This window comes from Triturus cristatus, chromosome 10 (assembly GCF_964204655.1).
Source record: "Triturus cristatus chromosome 10, aTriCri1.1, whole genome shotgun sequence".
Lineage (NCBI taxonomy): Eukaryota > Metazoa > Chordata > Amphibia > Caudata > Salamandridae > Triturus > Triturus cristatus.
This window is the reverse complement of record NC_140593.1, coordinates 547,808,639-547,831,554: the sequence shown is the minus strand read 5'-3', so window position 1 is coordinate 547,831,554 and position 22,916 is coordinate 547,808,639. Positions and strand designations below refer to the sequence as shown.

The 22,916-nt window shown below is 45.3% G+C and overlaps 1 protein-coding gene across 3 annotated transcripts in view; it reads right to left on the bottom strand.

The window, feature by feature from the left end:
* EXOG (exo/endonuclease G) overlaps positions 1–22,916 on the bottom strand; it is a 319,256-nt gene that overhangs the window by 54,682 nt on the left and 241,658 nt on the right. For all 3 annotated transcript variants that reach the window (XM_085632028.1, XM_085632029.1, XM_085632030.1), the window contains one exon: positions 3,163–3,277. In XM_085632028.1, the coding sequence (XP_085488154.1) occupies positions 3,163–3,277 (115 nt within the window). The remainder of the gene's footprint in view (positions 1–3,162; positions 3,278–22,916) is intronic.

Sequence of the window (22,916 nt, the reverse complement as noted above, 5' to 3'; positions counted from 1 at the left end):
CAGTGGGGGTCTGGATGTTGCATTTAAACAGCCCCCGTCTGTCACAACAATGCCAGGTCCCGCAGTGTGGGGAGACGGCAGGAACCTCTGGGGTCTTCAGACTCCCACCGGGGTTCCAAACATAGGTCCCTATGGGTACCCAAAATAGAGAGGCCTGGTCTTGGAGTCCCTGTGGCCAAAATTTCCCCGGGGGGTGGGGGGGGCATGCAGCCCCCTCCCAATGATGGAATGGCCCAGCCACGAGGGATGGGGCCGAATTGAGCTTGGGACGGAGGCCGCGCACCCCACCTCCCCTAACAAAGAAAATAATGTTTAAAAGGGCGGGCCCCAGGGCCTAAACGGCCCAGGGAGTGGGGCACGCACCCCCCACCCCCATTATAAACATAGTAGACAAAAACATCTTTTTTTAAACGGCGAAGTTGTCGGAGGCTCGGTCACCTTTCTTAGCCACTCTGCAAAGGGGCCTCTTGACACAATAGTTGCTTGGGCATGAACTCCCCTTGGCTGGTGAGGGTCCTTGGTGCCCAACAACCCCTCTTGTTACCTTCACCTTCAGAGCTTGTCGGTGTCCCCGGCTCCTTTCTCAACCCCTCTGCAAACACACCTGAAATTAAATTAAATTAAATTTGGATTTATAACCCACGCTAATACCTCCTGGCACACTACTGTTTGGGGGATGATGTCTCCTTGGATGCGGAGGGTTCTTGGGGGCAAGAACCCCTCCTGTTACCTACAGTAAGTCCACCCAGCCGGATTGCTGAGAGCTCTTGGGAGGCTCCGTCCCCCTTCTTCACTAGTAAGGAAATAGAATAAAAAAAAAAAAAGCCTAAACATTCACTGAAAAAAAACAAAGGTTACAGGGACGTTGTAGTTATGAAACAGAATTTGAAAAACCTTAGAAATTCACTGAAAAAACCCAAAGTACAGTCAGGCTCCCATTTCACTTGTACAATACCAGATAAATTCAGCAGTTATAGTAAGCTGTGCCAACTAGAACTTATGACCCCGCAATGCACTGCTTATGGCGTCACATATTACATCACTCATGACGTGGTCAGTGACATCACTGATGACATCTCAAATGACACTGATGACTTCATCCACAAAACCAGTACACAAACAGTTACACCCCCATATATCTCATACACCCACTCCCACACAACCACTGACATTCTCATTTGCAGACCCATACAAACAGTGACACCTACTCACTGATCCAAAGAGCCACTAACACATCAACTTACCCATACAGCCACTAACACAACCAGCAACTCATATATACGGCAAATCATATATACAGCCACTTATTCACCTACTCGCTAACCAATACAGCCACTCACACATCCACTCATACAGCCATTCTCATACTGAACCAGTCAACTTTATAGATACTCACACACCTACTCACTCACCCATAGTATCACTCGCACATCCACCCATACAGTTACTCACACATTCACTCACTTACTCATAGATATACTAACACATGAACTCTACTATACAGAGACCAGCACATACTCTTATACAACCTCTTTCACACTCACTCACCTGTACAGTCGCTCACTCACCCGTACAGTTGCTCACACACCCATACAGCCGCTCACTCACCCATACAGCCGCTCACTCACCCATAGAGCCACTCACTCACCCATAGAGCCACTCGCTCACCCATAGAGCCACTTGCACACCCATAGAGCCACTTGCACACCCATAGAGCCACTTGCACACCCATAGAGCCACTTGCACACCCATAGAGCCACTTGCACACCCATAGAGCCACTTGCACACCCATAGTCATTCATGTACCCAGTTACTGACCCATACAAACACTAGTGTGCCTGCTCAGTCACCCGATCAGCTACTCATGCACCCTCTCATTCACCATTTACAGCCACTGATACATCCATACAAAAATTGACACACCCACTCACATATGTATACATTCTCTCACATACCCACTCACTCTTCTATACACCACTTAACACTCACTCACCCATACCGGTACTTCCACAGCCACTTACCTCAGTATACATGTTTAACACTCAGTAACGTTTTGAAAACACTCAATCGCAGGATGATGTAATCAGTGGCAACAATTCAGATGTCATGAGTGATGTCACTGACCATGTCATGATTGATGCAATATGTGAGGTCATAAGCAGTGCATTGCGGGGGCATAAGTTATAGTTAGCTCAGCTAACTAGAACTGCTGAATTTCTCTGGTTTTGTACGAGTGAAATGTGAGCCTAACTACAATGTCCCTGTAACCTTTTTTGTTCTCCAGTATATATATGTGTGTACACAGTACGATTTAGTAAAGTGTCATGGTTTTGCTTCTGGTTTGATTTCATTCTGATATATAAACATTTTTTTTATTTAACTTTGTACATATAAATATAAATAAAATATAAAAATTAAGTTTGGTTGTTAATCACCCTTGTTGGCGTGCATGTATTGAAAGATACCAAAAAATAGTTAATCATTTTACCAGGAAAACAGAATCAATATAAGCACTGTGAGTGCTGATGTCTTTAGCAGCTCCTAGCCTTTTAAATTCTAATCTAAGCGAGTCATCTCGCTTTTCTTAGACCTAGTTGAGGCACTCGGACGCGGCCTTGTTCCTTTATAAAGCTCTGAACTGTTGGGTGACTTGTAATATCAGTGTAGCATTCAACTACGGGTACTTGAGCCCATAGATTATCATCACTATGACGATGTACGTTTCCATCCTATATGATACTGGCTACTTTCAGTTCAAATATAATCAATGAAGAAAACTTGCTGGAAGCAGCAAACTAATGTTCTCTCCTGGACATCATAAAATGCTAGAAAGATAAAACTGGCAGGCTTGTAAACAAAGACCCAAAGCACGGTATTATTTGCATCAGCACTGAGACCACTGAAGATAAATAAGAAATATTTAAAGTACAAAATACATTTTTTAAATATTTTCTAAACCAGCATTTCATTTTTTCTTAGCAATATGTTTATAACCTTAAAAAATTATATCTCCATTCATGTATCGCATGCCAAAAATGAAATCTTTCCTTTGTGCTTAGAGACAGAGGTTTCAATGACGTTTTGTATCAACAAACTGTATCTAAATGTGCACCTCAGCAAGTACAACAGCGGAATATACAAAATTAAAATTAACCTCCTCACCCGGTAAATAACGTTTCTCTTTCCATCGTCTCCAGTTTGAGGTAGTGTTAGTGGTCCAGAAACTATCCAAACATCTTCAAAGTTGGCCGTCAACTCACGACAGTACATTTCTACCCTGCAAGTACAGCAGTTATCTATACTTAAAATGCACTTTGAAAAATATAAACTTAAAAATGCATTTCAATAACTGTCAATTTCAGTGTGATGTCAGCACGGAGGAAACGAAAAACCCACCACATAACTTTTTGCATAATTTTTCTTTGTGGTACTCCAAATGTTTATTGTAAAGAACTTGCAGTCCAGCATATGATAAGTATATTCTTCTTCGTCTACCTTCACATTTTATATTACTATGGCGTTGTAGGTATAAAAGAATATGGGGTTTAACACTCTCAAAAATAGGCTCAGGATAATTCGAGAAAATTCTTTGGAAACTCTGCAGAGTAAACTATGTTTAAACCTCCTGATATATATAAATATATAATGACCTTAAAATAATTTCTTACTGACAGTCTCTCTCGCCACTTTGCCAAAACTTTAACATATTTTACTCAGGTATCCCCTGTGTACAACATAGTTTTATCTGTAAAACTGTTCGTTTGTGCAAATTTAGTGGCCATTTCAAATGAATATGTGATGTCTATAAATTAAAGTGGTGCGCTACCACACAATGCTTTAGTTACATAAAAAAAAAAACATCCGGCAATCTTGTGTCCAATAAAGCTAGGTGTGTCGCAAAAGTCCGTCGTTCTGAAAAATGGGTTGTGGTTCTAAAAGGTTTGGGAAGCACTACTCTAAATATTCAGGCCAATAGCCATGACGAGGACTTTAATAGTCAGTATGGCCTGATCGGGGGTTGGGGTACGAGGATGTGAGAATATTCTGCATCTGGAGGATGGAATGATTTTATTGAAAACAATAATAAACCATCCCAGGAGATACGGGTGGTTTAACCCCCACCCGTTGCTCTTGTTAAAATGTAAAATCTGATTCTCTCGTTTTTTGATTAAGCTATGCCTCATCCATTTTTCACCCCTGCCCTACTTCGAGCCTGGCTCTGTCCTTGACAACGCATCTGTATAAACATGAGTAAAGAATCTAGATTGGGGCATTGAAGGCTGTGTATACATGCAGAGTCAGCGCAAAAGAACAGCTGGCGTCTGCTCAGGGTTTTTTCAGACAATGGTAAAGCCTCAAGTAAAGTTTCCTCAGATAGCATATCTTGTTGTGCAGCCTTAGGACGCAGTGATTGCACAAGGCACCAAGGCTGTCGATTCTTACCGTTACCTCATTTGTGTGTTTTTCCCAAAACTCTATTTACCTCTGGGTGTCCCTTGTTTGTGATCTTTTGCTATAAAAACCCATGTAACCATCGTTCAGTGTGCTTCCTCCTTGAGTATCTCTATGGTGCTTGTCGGACGAGGCCCCATTCATGAATGCTAATAAATGATCATTGGTTTGTACTTCACTCCAGTGTCTATTCCTCCTTACTTGATAAGAACCCGTGGATGAAGGGAGACCCTGCACCAGTAGGTTATCAATAATCCGCTTCCACAAATTGGCGCCCAATGTAGGGCCCCATCAAGGGCTTGCAGTCGTACCGGGGAAGGAGTTCGTGTCAGTAAGATGAACTTCACTGAGGAGCAAACCAACTGAAGAGACTAGTTCTTGTGTCCAAGGTGATTTTTCAGCTCTCCGACTCTGATCTTCCTGGTGGCTGCTAACCTTGACTGGGGCCCTCGGATGGTATTCTTTTTGGGATCAAGGAGGATCGACAGGTGGGAGTTGAAGGCTACGAATAAGGTAGATTTGTATTGAACCGGTTCTTTTGGTTATTGGGAATTTGTCTGGAATTTGTTTGGAATATTGTTTGGAATCTGTTTGGAATTTGTTTTGAATCTGCTTTGGAACTTGCTATTTGGTATTGATTAACATTTTTTCTTACAGGTAATGAGAATTTTTTTTCATTTCTCTCTGTTTAGAAGTTTTTTATATCTTATATAACATGTCTATATTTAGCACACTTGGGAGGTGGAGATTGCTCGGGACCGCGATGGTTGCCCGAGTCTCGGGCTCCGATACACCGTCATATAATCCGGCATTTATCCTGCAAATTCCCCGCTGGGAAATTACTTTACGGTTGATGTGTGGTTCACGGGGTGCGCTCTCCCCGGCTCGGACTGCTCCCGCGGCCTCGTGCCCCAGCTCTCGCCGAGTTACCGCTGGACTGCCCAGGACTCGAGAGGGCCGCGGATCCCCGGGCTGCCCTGGTGGAGGGAGTGCGGCGACGTCGGTGTGCGTGCGGCGACGTCGGTGTGCGTGCGGCCGCGACCAGGGCCAGCCGCCCAAACCCCACGGGCTGGGGGTTCTCGCGACTGGAGCGGACTTCGGCGGACCGGGGGCCCTCTGGCTTCGCAGCGGGGACTGGTGAGAGTGGCAGCACTCTCACCGCAGCTGAAGATTGGGCCGCTCCGAGGGACCGCATCCGGGACCGGGAGGAGGCGCCCGGCAGAGAAGCTGCGAGCGTAGCGGGACGGCGCTGTGGTGCCCTGGGCGCCGTGAGACATTGGAAAACCAGGTGGGCCTTCAATACTGGTTGGGACTGGGTGCCCCGTGCTTGGTATACAGGCTTCATCATATGCCCCAGCAGCGCCCATTTGGAGTCAGGAACACAGGAAGGCTGGCAGGGAGGTTTAATGCCACGTGCCACTGCAAGTGGAGCAGAGTGTGTGGCTGTGACCTATGAACTGAGTAGACAGAACAATAATCGAGGCGCGGGGGTGCGGTCACTGGAAAGCAGAGTCGCAGCGCATGGACCCGGACCAGTTCTCCTGGAGGCGCAGCGAGTCGGACCGCAGGGGCGATACCTAGAAGGGGCACAAAGATAGAACCTGCCACATTGGAGTGAGTAGCGACTGCGGCCGCGGCTAGAGGTGACTGCTGATAGCAGGTCGGGCGGCGGAGCGGACATTGGGGTATTTGACCCCCCCCACAAGTGGGAGCAGGATATAGTGCTACAGAAGACCGCCTTCGCCAGCGAGGATAGAGCGGTGACGTTGGCAATCATCAAAGCTACAATAGGTGGTGGAAGACCTTGCTGATGCCCCCCCCTCCCCCCCAGTGGCGCTGCAGCGGATAGCTCTGGTGAGGAGTTCGGACCAGGTGATAGATATGGGGAAAACGGATAAGACGCAATCAAAGCTCACCTTCGAACAAAAGCGTTCCAGGTCGCAAGACAAGACGCCAGGGGAAGGTGCCAGATCGGCAGACCTCACGGAGGGCGAACCGGATATTCGAAGCATGCTGCGGTCGATGGAGAAGGGCCTACAGAGTGGCATTACCTCTTTAGGCTCCAAAATTGATGCCCTCTCGTATCGTATGGACAGGATGGGAGAACGGCTGGACAAACATGCCGAAAGATTGGACATGTCTGAAAGGCGCTTAACGGAGGTGGAAGAGGCACAAACTACCCTAGACACAGACCACAAACAGATGGGAAGGGTGCTCCGGGCCTTGCAAGATAAAGCGGAGGATTTGGAGGCCCGTTCCCGACGCTGTAATCTTCGCATCACGGGACTACCGGAAACAACGCAGACGGGCAACATGGAGCACTTTGTGGAGAAGTTATTGGTGAGCTTACTAGGGGCCGAGGTCTTCTTCAATATGTTCGTGGTGGAGAGGGCTCACCGCGCATTGGGGCCTCGTCCAGCGCCGGGTGCTCATCCGCGCCCAATCATAGCGAAGCTGCTGAATTACCGAGACAGAGACGCAGCATTGCGAACAGCGAGGGAAAAAGGAGTGTTGCAACACGTAGGGTCAAACATCTCACTGTTTCCGGACTTCACAGCACGAGTGCAGGAGGCGCGAAGGCAATTTGCTCCCATGAAAAAGTAGATGCGGGAACTGGGTCTGGACTACGTCATGTTGTACCCAGCCAAGCTGAGGGTGAACAGACAGGGACATTCACATATTTTCACAGACCCGACGGCCCTGCAGAAGGTGCTGAAAGACTGGGCCAAAGTGCACCGACGGAGTCCGGAACGACACATCCCGGAGGAGACAACGGGCAGTTCACTGGAAGAGCAGGACTGAGTTTTCCTTTCTCGAAGCTAGCGGATAAGTACTGTGAAGGGGGCGGGATACAGAGATCGGTGTTTGATCAATGTGTGCGGGGGTGATGGGGGAGCGGGCATGTGACCCTTACAGTAACAATGGCTGGTAAGTAGAGGTTAGTGGTAGAAGAACACTACTGTGATGTTGAATGCTTTGGGACTGGGATTCCGCTGTGAGGCGCTCATGGTGCAGTGCGCTATGGGTTACAGGGCACCAGTGCTGGGACGGGGGGGGTGGCGGCCCAAGGACCAGACACCAGAAAGGGATGTGTAGGACTTGACAGTGGGGAATGCGGCTGCATCAGTCGGTGTGCGGAGGCCGGGCGGAGAAACGGCCTTTATTGTACAGTGAACAATACACAGAGCGACCTCTGCCTCCGAGTGCGGAACACTACCTATGTTAACTAAGTTGAGAAGGGGAGGTGGGTGGCAAGAGGGGGGTTTCTGGGGGAAGAAGCGCGACCGAGTTGCAGGTGGTCTGCTGTGGGTAGGGGGGGGTGGGCAGGGGTTGGGATAGGGGTACAGTTGTTTTTTGTTTGGGTGGAAATGTCTTTTGAATGGTTAAACACTGCAACTTCTGCAAGCACACTACACTTATCGGGACAGGCTAAGTTACTAGAGCAATTGGATGACTATGGCTAATGGAGCTACGACCTCGAGGGACACAGACGCTCTCAGAGCGTTAACGTGGAACATGCGAGGTCTGAACATCGCAAATTACGCAAAGTGCTGAGCTACCTTAATAGACACAGTATAGTCTGCAAGAAACCCACCTACCAGTACACAGCCCACTGCTGCGACACAGGGGGCTCTTGGATTGTGTTAATGCCACTGGCTACACCACAAATGCTAGGGGGTACTAACCTGGATTAACCCCAGGACAGATTACCTGTTACGGCAATTGACAGCAGAGTCGGAGGGTCGGTTTGTAATTTCCAAGCTGCAGGGTAGAGGATTGGATCTTTTAGTAGTGAATGTATATGGATCTAACTATGACTGCCCAGAGTTTTTTACCGCCTTGGCTGGTGCGTCAGGGGGGGTCGGGGCGTCACACATGCTCTGGGGTGGGGATTTCAATTTGATTCGGGACCCCGAACTAGACAGATCGGGGGGCCCAGCAAGAAGACCGGCAGCGGCCGCCAGGGCTTTGCAAAGCATTATGACCAGTAGGGGCCTAGCAGATGTGTGGAGGGAATTACACTCGCAGGATGGCGGATACACGCACTACTCAGCACACTATGACTTACATACACGCATAGATTGGCTGGCGTCTAAGGCCCTTATGCCCGGGATTCGATCATGTCAGGTCTTCCCGTGCACCCTGTCGGATCATTCGCCAATCTTACTGGTCATGTCTGCTCCTAAGAAGACGATATAACCATTTACATGGCGATTCCCCCTGTACTCCCTACTAAACCCGGTCTTCAAGGAGGAGATGGCTGACGCCATAGAAACTTATTTTGCCACAAATATCGGCTCAGTGGATAGCTTCCAGACGGTGTGGGAAGCATTTAAGGTTATATACGGGGGTGGCCATGGCAAAACACTCGGGGGTACTCCGATCCATTAGGCAGAGGCTGTCGACTCTGGAGCGAGACATAGGGGTACTTGAGGCCCGTCAGTTGGCAGGAGCTGGCGAGGAAGTTGACAGCGACCTGAAGGACTTATTACGGGACTATCAGGAAACAGCAGATAGGGAGGTGAAGCATATGGGTAAGTACGCCACAGCGCATATCTATGGTGAGGGAGAACGGCCAGGATCAGTCCTGGTTCGCATGTTAAAAGCTAAACGTAGTAAAGCACGGATCTCTGCAATCCGCTCAGAAGGGGGCGACTTACTTACAGAGGAAGAGGACATTGCAAATAGATTTAAACAATACTACTCGGACCTGTATACTACCCGCTCGTCTGAGATTACTGACTACTTAGAACACATTAAGCTTCAATTTTTATCCAACGCGCGCAGGGAGTTCCTAATGTTACCCATCGAAAAAGGTGAAATAATGGAGGCATTGATGGGGATGCGGTCAGCTAGTGCTCTGGGTACGGACGGTCTCATGGTCAACTTTTATAAGTCCTTTATTGATATACTGCTCCCGCACATTTCCACGTGATTTGATATGTGTGTGACGGGCGTGATGCCACAGTCCACGAGGGAAGCAATGTTAGTCGCAATTCCCAAACCCTGTAAACCTCTTGAGGAATGCAGCTCGTACCGGCCGCTCTCCCTTTTAAATGTGGATGCCAAGCTTTACGCCAAAGTCTTGGCCAACCGCCTGACTCTGCTGGCTCCGGAATTGGTGGCCACAGAACAGGCGGGGTTCATACCGGATAGGAACCTCACTTAAAACTTACGAACAGTATTTGGAGCTATGCAACACGTTAAACGGGACACGAAAGCTATGGGGTGTTTTTAAATATGGAAAAGGCGTTTGACTCGGTAGAGTGGTCCTATATGAGACACGTGCTTACGAGAATGGGGCTTGGCCCTGTCTTTTTGCAATTGATTGGAGTGCTGTACAATGCCCTATCAGCTCATATACGGCTGGGGAATCTAGTTATGGACGCCATAGCTATTTCCAGGGGAACCCGACAGGGATGCCCCTTGTCACCGACACTATACGCCCTTATTGCTGAACCCTTGGCGTGTGCCCTTCGAGAATATCATAATCACAGAGGTGTGCAATTCCCTGCTTATAGTTTCATGATCTCAACGTATGCGGACGACACTCTACTCTATGTTAGAGACCCAGAAAACAACCTTTCGCCGGTCCTCAGCGAAGTGGTGCGCTTTGGGGCATTGTCTGGACTGCGTGTCAACTGGTCGAAATCCATAGCCTTCCCACTCACGCCGGCCACCAAGAACTTTGAGATGGAATACCCCCTGCAATGGACTGATGACTCGGTCAGATACCTTGGCATCAAGTTGCATACTGACTCGGAAATAGTGTTTCGTGAAAACTATGGTACAGCTGTCACCAAACTAGAGGAAGACATTGAAACATGGATTAGACTACCGCTGTCTCTACTGGGTAGAATCTCCATTATGAAAATGGTGGTGTTGCCTAGATTCCTATTCCTATTTGTAAATATTCCGATAGTGCTACCTCGCACCTTTTTTGCTAGATTGACAACGTTATTAATAAAATTGGCTTGGGCTGGTAAGCAGGCCCGAGTACAGTGGAGAGTGCTTACACTGCCATATAAATTAGGGGGCCTGGGTGCTCCGGACCTTGAGTTGTACTATAGAGCGGCACAGGGAGCGCAGGCGCACTGTTGGATACACGGCGAAGAAGAGATACCGTTCCTTAAGCTTGAAAAGTTATTTGTCGATCCCGTCCCACTTCCAGCAGTTATCATTGAGCCGATCGATCGCAGGACAGGAGTATTAGATTCCCTCAACTCACCACGGCATGCCTGGCACTGCTTACTACAGCAGCAAGCGGGGGCACTGTTATACTCTCCAGAAATGCCAATTGATTGGTTGGTCTGGCTGGCTCCTTGTAGAGATGGTGGGGTGCTGCAAGCATTGCAAGCGCTCGCCCTGAACAAAGCAGGAGATTTGTTCTCGGGAGGGGTAGTTAAGAAGTGGGAGGAGGTCGCGGTTACGGCAGAATCCCTCACGGTATTGCAGAGATTCCAGTTCCACAGACTGCATAGGGCACTACACCAACAACTGGGGAAGGATATGATCGAACCCCCATAAATAAAGGAATTGACATATATAATCAAAACCAAGTCCCCCCGGAAAATCGTCTCCAATATATATCGGATGGCTATGTCCCACAGGGCCAACCAGTACATGAAGGCCAGGCTTGCCTGGCAACGCGACCTGGACATGCTGATAGATTATGCCATGTGGTATTATTGTTGCAATAACACAAAACGGATATCCTCACATGGTAAACACAGACTAATACACTTCAAATACATCAATAGAGTGTATTACACGCCAGAGAGGCTACACAGATATGGGCTTAGAGAAGAGGCATTATGTGATAGATGTCATCACCCGTGTGCGGATTTCATGCATCTAGCGTGGCACTGTCCGGGCGTAGCCCGGTACTGAGGAAAGATATTCCTTGAATTAAGTAATATAGTAGAACTGGAAATTCCTCCTGACCCAGCCTTGACATTGCTGGGACATTCCAAACCATTACCGAAAGCTATCCGCCGCCTAGTGGACTGGGCTTATTAATGGCTAAACGCAGAGTAGCAATGTGCTGGATGAGGGGCCCCCTGCCCACAGTGTCACAGTGGTCGCATGATGTATTTTACTGTTATACACAATTGGAGAACTTTAACGAGTTGCTCCCCCCTAGAAATAGACCAAAGAACTTATGGGGGTTATACACTACATATGTGAATAATAAAGGTAAGGACTCGACAGCGTCAGCACCGATAGTACCTGAAGTGGCTCCTGACTCTCCGGCCCAGTAGTGGGGAAGGATCGGCTCTGCCCTGGGAAGTGGGTGGCCTAGGGGGTAGGGAAAGGTGACTGGCTGGATAGAAGGTACTGACGGTTGGGATGGATAGTTAGATGTCTCCTGGGATGTTAAGTTGGTTGAAAAATGGCACTGCTCAGTAGCGGGAGGGATGTCTCAAGCTCTAAGCCTCGTGATAAGACGATAATTCTTCCATAGGCGGGGTTCCTGATAGTGTAGTGTGGTGCTGACATCTCGTTGTTTGTTGTAGGATAAGAAGTAGATTGTTTAAACGCAGTTGCGCAGCATACACGTAGTGCAGGAGGTTGACAGTTATAATTACTTATGATGACGCTGCTCAGCCTCCGGGATGTGGGCTATAAAGCTGTGTAGTACGCAGAATAAGACTGAGCTGCCGGCCCCAGGGTGTAGGCGTATAGCTGTGTATCCCAGTGATGGTTTTCTAATAAAAAAAAAAAACATTTTAAGTATTTAACACACTTTGGAAGTGTTGTTACTGCTGCTGCGATAAGCAGAGCATTTTGGAAGCAAGTCAGCCGGCGCCACCAGAAGGTACGCCAAATTTTGAGATGTACATCAAATATGGTATTTGTCCCATTATGTATAAGGCATTGTGGAACAAATATACAAAAGGGTAACCCCAGTTGCAATGGCCATTAGAGGGAACAATGGACCCTCACAAACTCGAGTATTTAGAGAAACGATTGTTTTAAAAAAAAAGTTAGACCAGCTATGTTTGACAGTTTGCATATGTGACGGAAAGAAGTAAAGGAGCGGCAGCTCAAGGCGGAGAAAGTACAAAGGAAACAAGAAAGGAAGACAGAGTATCAGAAATATAAGGAATTGAAGGATAAGGAAGTTCAGGAGAAGAAGGCATGTTTAGATCGAGAGCATAGATTGCTAATATCTAAGGAATATATAGTCAGACCGACAGTAACAGCACAAATCCACCAAGAAGATGTGGATTCAGATATTGATGGATTATTGATTGAACGACCCCCATATGTACCTTTAACACCTCTTCCCCCTGGACCACCAAATGTCGTTCCCCCTGCACCTCCGGTTCCACCTCCTTTGCCTGCGGTTGTCCAGCTCCCTTTTTTTCAACCAGTACCGGTACATCCCTTACTCCCTCCATCCCAGGCCACTGCGCCCCCATCCCTGGCCCCTGCGCCTGAAATGACTGATGATCCCGTACTTTGTGTATCTGTCTCGACCCCTCGAATTCTTCATTCTACTGTACCTCTGTTGCGTCAGGATGCAATAAGATTGATAGTATTACAATGGTTAGGTAATTTACAAATGGAGGTTAAAAAAATGATACATCAGATACAGGATTTTTCAGAGGCCGAGCTTCTTTATCTGGTAAATAAGCTTTCTCATCAACTTATAGTTCAATGGGAGATGACTACAGGACACAATGGTACCGATGAAGTTAGAGCTATTAATCAACAGTGTCAGATAGGAGCTTTCCCTGTAAGTAGAGTTTAACACTGCCATAGCAACGATAATTGGATATCATAATGAACTTTCTTCCTCTCCTCGAATAACACCCATGATGGAAGCCGCGCCACAGTTCATTCCTGGAAGAGGGAATGCAGATAATGATGACCCTAATAGTCCTGATGCTAGAGACCATTTTTTGTACAATTGGATGCATACGCCCTGGAAAAGGACGGATGTACTCACTTTAAAAGCCTCCTTACCAGACATACGGAAAATCCTAGAGGATTTTATGATGATGTACAGGCAGCCATTGATTCCTGTGTCATGACCTTAGCAGATATTGATATGTTTTTGGTGTGATCCTACTACCGGATATGTGGCGACTTACTCGGAAGCAGGATCATGCTGTTGATTTAGGAGGAGATTGGGCTGGCATCATAGCAGCCGACAGGGATAGGAAACCTGGTCAGAAACCTAGTCAGCTCATACTGGATCTTCCTGGTAACATACTTACTTATATGAAAACAATGGTTCCGGGCAGGAAAATAGATTGGGCACTTCTCACTGCTTGTAAACAAAAACAGGGAGAGGCCGTCCCTGATTTCGTTACTCGCTTTGAGATAGTGTTCCACGATTTTAGTGGGCAAGATACTTCTACACCTACGGGTGCACATTTATTTGTAGAACGATTAGTGCGAAATTTACTTCCCGAGATATCGGTTAACTTAAAGAATTTTGAGAGTACATGGGCTTCGGTAACCCCGAAAGCCATATTAGATATGGCTCAGTATTATCAGACTCAGATGACCACTGAGCAAGAACAAAAAGGAAAACCAAAAGAATTGAAAACTAAGGTAATGATGGTCCAGCCCTATGGAGACCAAGATCGAGGTCGTGGTCAAACCGGTGGTCAGAATTTCAGACAAGCACCTCCAGTAGGGCCACCGCGTAGACAAACTCCACTAGGGCCGGATCAATGTGCTTATTGTAAGGAGAAAGGACATTGGCGTTCCGAATGTCCTGTTTTAGCTGCTAGAGGGAGAGGAAGGGGACAAGTGAATGGTAGCCGGGGGACTTCAGTTTCCCTACAGCAGCTACAACAAGCTCAAGCTCCAGAGAAAAATAGGTCAGAAAATTATTTTGATCAACAAAATAATCAATATTCTATGGAGGATTGGGAATTAGAGGAAACTGTGGGAACCCACTTTGCCTAGGTCAGGACCAGTTGAGATACCTGTAGACCAGTCAGGACCCTATATAACAGCCACCATACTTGGGCAGGATCAGACATTTTTTGTGGATACAGGGGCGACACGCAGTGAGATAGCTCAAAAACTGGTCCCTGGCCACCCTTGTCAGGCCAAGTAATCACATCGATAGGGTTTGATGGAACACCAACTCCTAGCCCTGTGTGCCAAAGACTACCTTTGCAGGTTGAGAATTTCATCACTCTAGCCCCCTTTTTACTTCCCCCACACACTCCTGATAATTTGATGGGACCTGATCTTTTGAAATATTTCCATGCTACTATACATTGTTCCCAGTCTGGAGTACGTGTCATTTTTGGGAAAAAGACATTTCCTAAACAATATAATTTCTCTTTATGTTCGGATCTTGATTCTGTCCCTTCATGGGTTTGGGCTACTGCTGACACAGATGTGGGAAAAATGGACATTTTCCCAGTTTACATACAGGTTTGGGAGGGTGCTTTCTTACCAAGGGTCCCGCAATATAAAATATCGAAAGAAGGTGAGGATGCGCTAATATCTATCACTGACGACTTGAGACATACAGGAGTCATTGAGGAGGTTTCCTCTAATGTATGTAACAGCCCTATTCTTCCTGTCCCTAACAGGGGTGATGGAACACGAGACAAGATTTACAGATTTGTGATTGAGTTAAGAGAAGTAAACAAAATAGTGATTCCTCAATATCCTGTTGACTCTGATATTACTACCCTGTTGACAATAATCCCACCTACAGCCACTGTATTTTCGGTTATAGATCTCAAAAATGCTTTTTTCTCCATTCCTATACATGAGGATAGTAGATATTTGTTTGGATACTCACTACGGGGCCGCTCATTTAGATTTTGTAGGGCTCCACAAGACTATAAAGAAAGTCCTAGCATTTACAGTCAGACCCTTAAACGACAGTTTGATGAACTCCTCTTGCCACCTGGAGTTACACTTGTTCAATATGTCGATGACATTTTGCTGGCAGCAGATACAGTTGAGCATTGCAAAGAGGCCACTTTTTCCCTATTGCATCATCTTGCGGTTAAGGGGCATAACGTTTCTAAGAATAAGTTGCAATATTGTCAGTCTGAGGTCACTTATTTGGGTCACCTCTTGTCTAAGGAAGGCCGCACTCTGACTAAAGACAGGATTCAAACTATCCCAAAAATTCCTATTCCAAGTACTCGAAAAGAAGTCAGGGCACTTATTGGTATTACTTCCTATTGTAGACAGTGGATCCCCAACTTTTCTCTTATAATCAAACCTTTTTTGTCTCTTGTTACTAAAGACACTCCCTTTTCCCTACCCTGGTCATCTGAATGTCAAAATGCATATCAGCAGCTTTGCGCATCCCTTTGTACTGCTCCAGTGTTAGGCACTCCAGACTATGCTACGCCCTTCATATTATATGTACTCGAGAGAGAACGATGTGCATGGTCAGTTTTGACACAACCGTATGGTAGTAAACATCGTCCATGTGCTTATTTATCGGCTGTATTTGACCCAGTGGCCAGAGGACTTCCGGGCTGTCTCAGGGTGGTTGCAGTCACAGCCATTTCTATGCGACAATCTGAGGGTATAGTGTTGAGTAACAAGCTTATGGTTATGGTACCACATTCCGTAGATGCACTCCTTAATCAGACCAAGACACAACACCTGACTAGCGCTAGACTCACAGGATACGAACTTACGCTCTTGGCACCCCATATCACACTCAAGAGATATTTGATAATTGAACCCAGCTACATGGTTACCTTTGCCAGCTGAACAAACTCATGATTTGCATGGCTGTATTTTTCTGACAAAAGTACAAACCAAGGGAAGAATAGATCTTAAAGATATACCTTTGTTAGTTTCTGAGGAGGAATTATGGGTGGAAGGTTCCCGTTTGAGATTACCTGATGGCACTACCTCTGCATCATATGCCATAACCACATTACAAACTGTGGAAGAAACAGCCCGTATTCCGCAAAAATCTGCCCAAGCAGCTGAACTCATGGCGCTTTTAAGGGCCTGTGAACTTAGTGAAGGATATCAGTAAACATTTACACAGACAGTCAGTATGCATTTGGGGTGGCACACAAGTTTGGCAAGCTTTGGAAGGAACGGTGATTCCTAACCTTCCATGGTTCTAAAATACATGGTAAGTTAGTAAATAGTCTTCTTACTGCCTTGACATTGCCAAAGAGTGTAGCCATTATCAAATGTAGTGCCCACAAGAAAATTACAGATAAAGTGGGACAAGGAATACCTTTGCAAACTAAGTTGCAAGGAATACTGCAAGTATACACACAAGTAGGATGTATGTACTACAATCCCAAGCTGAAAGATGGAAAAATATGTATACGGAGATCAAAGAGATACAGCAGTTAGCTACGGAACAAGAAAAGGCAGAATGGAAAAAGGAAGGAGAGTTGGATGATGAGGGACGTTGGAGGTCCAAAGACATGCTGAAATGGAAGTTGCCCTATGCCTATTTACTACCCTTTGTAACCATGGCTTATGGACCTGCTCATGTTAGTGCCAAAAACACCATCTCTCAACCAAAACAGGTTTGGGATAATCGGCACATTCGGAAAACAGCTGAGCATTTGTTTAAGCATTGCGTGATAGGTCTACAACACAATCCCAGGAAGGGAGTATCAACACCTACAGGTGGATTTTCTCCACCCCAGGCTCCCTTTGAAGCACCTCAAATGGATTATATTCAGTTAGAGCGCTGCAATAATTTGAAGTATGTATTAGTAATGGTTTGTTCCTTTAGTAAGTTGGTGGAAGCTTATCCAACCAAAGACAACACAGTCTTGACAACAGCTAAAATTCTGTCAAAAGAGTTCTTCCCCCGTTTTTGGGTTTGTAGAGTCCTATGGAGTGACAATGGCCCCCACTTTACTGCCCAGATAATAGAGAACCTAATGAAGGGTTTAGGGGTAAAGCAGAAGTTTCATGCTGCTAATTATCCCCCGGCAGCGGGTCTAGTAGAGAGGTACAATGCCACATTGAAGTTGAAACTACCGAAGATACAGGAAACAACGGGCCTCATTTGGCCAGATTTTGCCCCTAGCGTTGTTATCTGTTCGTTCCATCCCACATAGTAAGATTGGACTTTCTCCCTACGAAATAGTTTTTGGCAGCCCTATGAATGTATTGGGACCCCCAAGGCCAAATGTGATAAAGGAAATACAGTACCCTATTTTGAGTGATTACCTGAAAAACTTGACTGAAAAGTTGTCTCTGATTTACCAGCAGGTGCATGAAGCTATACCAGACAAATCAGAGGGTCCAGCTCATGGTCTCCAACCCGGTGAATTTATCCTGATCAAGAATTTTCAACGTTCTAAGAATCCGGAACCTTGTTGGAAGAACGTAGAACAAGTTCTGTTGGCAAACCGAACTGCCGTCCATGTCACCAACAGACGCAATTGGATCAACGCTGCACACTGTAAACGAATCCCAGCAACTGTGCTCCAACCAGAAGGCAGAAACGATCTGAAAGACATCTTACAAACTCAGACGAGTGTTGCTCCTCTGGATGAAGAGGCTTTGTTTCCTGATTAAACTACGCCTTCGGCAACCATGTACAATTTACGACCAAGGAAGGGAAGGAGCAGATAGTGATACCGGAAGACCAGTTTCAATTAGTGGGATGGTTCGGCTGTGACACGGTAGGATCACAGAATCGGCTGACCTAGGTTCAGAGTGGGTTGTGATACGTGTTCATTGGTGCCTGGGTCTCGCTCCGACCTGTGGTTGTATTGATACCAAGAAGGAGAAACGCAGAAATTGGGATCTAAGTTGCGAAGCAATGACAAGACTCTGTGTATGGTGACTGATTATATTTTTGATAATATTGGCAGCAGTTTTTTGGACAATGGAGAAAGTGATTCCGGCTCGAAACTTATTGCCCACTACTACTCCTGTCCACATGGAACATTATTACTTCACTCTTCCCGATCATGAAAAGAAACATCGAATGTCATAACTCAATAATACTTTCATACAAATGTTACATCATACTCGTAATGCTAAAAATACTACTAACTGCTGGTGTTGTGTGTAGATTTAGATTCCGTTTAAAGGTATCCCGATTTATGCCCTTATATAGGTACAATTCACATTGCCCTTATTTGGACATAGAAATCCGGCCCTTATTTAGGCATTGTCCGTACAAACTAAACACAGGCATGGCCACCTACATCTGTCCATCCACGTAATAACGATTTCTTGGAAAACCAGAGCCTTAAGGAATTTCCCCCAGCTTGAATATTGATTTCTCCAAGAACTCATTAAGTATGCATGAACATCTATTCCTTAGGGGTTCATTCATGACGTTCCTCTGCCCGACTTTTACGTCAATACTGGCATTCCTAGACACCTGCAAGGTATAAATATACCAGCACTTGCCTTGGCAAATTGCGGTTCCTGGAGGATTCGATACAAACCAGACTACGCGGTTTGCCACGGCAAGTTCAGAAGGAGATCGAGTTCCAGCCTGATGCACTGACCTGACGCTGTCAACCTCCTCGCAGAGAATCCAGCTCCAGTGTTCTCGGACTTCCCTTGCGGGGGATTAGATTATCGAGTCCAGAAAAGATATTCCAACCTCTCTCATTCTCGGGTATGGAGCCGACTAGAACTTAGAGAAACTTTTGGCAGCTCTTGGATAAACTAAAATATAGCTAGCTATACTTTAGAAACCGCACCTACTTCAAACCTTGTACTGCACTTAGGTTAGGTACACTGGGGTAGAACAATTTAGAAGCATCAGATGAGTATCACATTTTAGCATTATGTTATTTATGTATGTATTTTGATTAATATATGTCATAGCTACAAACCATGCTATTGCAGTATTTTTTTTATCTTACTGCTAATCTCGTACATATTGTACTTCGCAGTCTGTCTTACGATTGTAGCAATTCATATCTCTTGCACAAGAAATAAGACTGTTCAATAAACCCTTTTTATTGAAAACGCCAGTCTCTCTATTTCTGTGCAACTCTGTAGAAACGAGGCATGCACGATTGACTGAGTGAAACTTATCTATTGTTTCCACGATTCTGAGACTGTTCCGATTCTAAAGGGAAACAAAGTTGTCATGTTTATGCGGTTGTCAGAGACTAATCCCTTCTTGTATATTCGAGAAGTTTCTAGTGACCTCTGAGTTAGCTGGCACACACAAGTAATTAAGTTTAATATACTCGACAGACATACTGACCTTAGTCCTATGTCAAATCTATAGTGTATGTTATTCCAATGCGCAGAGCCTATCAGGGATATAGGAACTACACTACATGGCACCCAACGGTTTGGTAAGGCACTAATTTAACGAAGTAACTCAGTCCTGCTTTTCTCAGAGACCCTCTACTCATAAAACTCCATAAGACGTCTGGAGTGGGTAGGGATAATATCCGCCATAGCGGAGTAGGACGAAAGTCCTATATATGAGCTGTTTAGATTTGTTCAACGTTGAAGGATACAGTGTTCCAAAATATTGTGCACCTTATCTTTGTTTCCTTGAAACTTGCTCTGCAATTTTTCATTAAACAATGTCCGACACGGGAGATGCTGTCATCGACAACGGTGCAGCTGCGGCTGACCTTACAGGTTTAAATGAAAACGAAGCGGGTGTTGTACACATCCCACCAAATGTAAGGAGAGCCATCACTCTAAAACTTATAAAACATGGTCTAACACCAAGAGGTGGTGGTAGAGCAGTTTTTGTGATAGAGGCACATGAATCTCACCAGACAGAGGTATTCTATTCATGGATAGTATTCCCAGAATCAAATCCAGTAACATATATGTTTCACTTCTACAAAGATGATGAACCACCTGAGGAATATATTCCTTTCGAGGATATTGAAATTCCACTCACATACCAGGAGCATGAGCTCTGGTTTAAAGGCGCCCTAAAACATTACAATCACATTACCAGGCTCAGTCCACTAGGTAGACCAGGAGCAACATGGCCGATTTTAGCCGGCTACACACCTCATCCTGACATTGAAACTATGTCAGTCATAGATTTACTTGCACAACTCAAGGAGTGAATCAAGATATTTAGACAATTGGTTCAATAGGTCATGCGGACTTTCACAGTCCAACAATCATTAACAATTCCAAATCCAGCTCCTTATCAGGGGAATACACTAAAAATTACTCCACAGACTTTACATTCAGTCATGGGTAAATTACCCGCAAAACACGAACAAATGCCATTCTGGTTAGCTCTGAAAATTACTCAAATCGAAGCAGTATTTCCTAATACTACCCCTTTTTAAAAACATAGAATTTTAACAATTTGTTTACCAATGGGGATCACACCACATCTGGAAGACTGCACCTCTTGGGGCACAGTCTTTGCTGCAATCTACACGAAAACACATGGTGTTCTGTCAATGGCAGTAATACCGGATGTCTTGAAACAGATTCAAAACGAATACGGGGCAGAGCCTGCTCTGAATTTAGGTATGAAGTTACTTGAAAATTTCGACCAGGTGTCAGCAATAATATTATAGGAGAAGCAGCATCGGTGGCGATCTGCAGAAACTAAGGGGATTTGATGTAACAGAACAACTTCAAGAACTAGCCAGAATAATTGACAAATCCTATGAGGCATTAGGTAGAGACAGTCTGGGAGGGAAACCAGTAAAACCAAAACTGTCTGAAAGTCCCGATAAGGTCTTTCCTACAAACACTCCTACCACTTCTAAAAAGAAGTGGGAAAATAGTAAACAGAATTCCAAAGAGAAGCGTTCTCATTCCCGAGGAAGGTCTCCGTCACAGAAGGAGCCTGCTGAAAGGAGGTACAACCTCAGGAATAGAAATAATTTGAGAAAACCTGACAGATATCAAGATAATGATACATGTTCCTCTTGTACCTTTCAGATATCGTCACAGACATCCGAAAGAAGAGGACGGTCAGAAAACAAGGAAGAACGCGTGAAGTCCAAAGACAATCAACAAGTTCAGAAAATAAGGCAAAACCTCAATTCTCCAAGAAAAAGGTAGCAGGTCTAAAGATCAGACATGCCGAGAATACTGAGAACTCAACTCAGGAACGGAGAGTGGGCCCAGACCATACTGGACAGTGCAGCAGAAGTTACAATAGCTCGCCAGAACCTGAAGGAACTTCTGGAGACAGTGGACTTGAGTGAAGACATACAAGTTGAGACTGTAGACACCAGGGTTAGTACTCCACATAGGTTTTATGAAATAACACTCCGGATGGAGGGAGACATACCAAGAAAAGTGAACATACTTTTTTGAGAGCATCTTTCATGGGGTTATGATATACTTCTAGCAGAAAAGGACTGGCCACCAGAATTTGTCAGGGAGTGCCCACATGGCGAGGCCATTATTATGCCTGCCTTCTCCAACCATGTTCCAGTCCATTTAAAATATACATTAACCAGGAAATGGACAGAAGCCCAAGCCCCAGCCCTGTATAGAAATCATTTAGGATGGGATGAGGACTCACCTTACCATAAAATCCAGTTAAAAAGTCAACCAACTGCACAAAGGCAATACCCAGTTAAGCAAGAAGCTAAAAAACAGGTCAGGGAGATTTTAGATCAACTTGAATATCAGGGGGGGATTGAAACATGCACCTCATCAATGAAAAATCCTTTGTTTCCTGTCTCCAAACCAGACAATGCATATCGTCTAGTTTTGGATTACAGACACTTAAATTCTTGTTGCAAAACATTTGCAGTGCAAAATGCACACAGTACAGCATTAATGAATAACATTGTGCGTAAAAAATATAAAACCACATTAGACATTTCAAATGGCTTCTTTTGTCAAAATATTGCACCAGAAAGCAGATATTTGACCCCTTTCTCAATAATGGGGACCCAGCGTCAATTCTGTCGACTGCCCCAGGGGTTAAAAAACAGCCCCGGTTATTCTCAGCAAGGGTAATAGAGTTACTACAAACTTATGATGACGAGGCATTGTCGTATGTCGATGACATGTATCTAACAGACGATGACCTGGATAGGCACTTGAACAGGGTGAGCACCATAATATTGGGCTTCGCCTCAGAGGGTTACAAATTCAACTTTAAATAGTCAAGAATTGCCCACCTCAACGTCCTTTTCCTAGGATATGAACTATCAAGTGAAGGCAAAAGCCTGGCAGCCAACTTTTTAGAAAAGTGTGCACTGCGCCAACCTCCAAAAACAATAAAGAATTTACAGTTGATTCTAGGTTTCCTAAATTTTGGAAGAACTTACATATTAAATTACGCAGAAAGGGTTAAACCTCTCTACGAATTAATCAAACCTGATTTTAAAATCACACATTGGACACAAGAACACACTGAAATTTTGCGTTCACTCCAAACAGGTATGTTAGCAACGAAAGACTTGCAAACACGCATAAACGTATGCAACTTAGTGATCCGAATAATTCCGGGTCAGTGCGGATTCACCTACTTAACATTTAACGAAGGTGAAAAAGTACCCATTGCATACAAATCCCACTTGTATACACAAGCAGAAATGAAA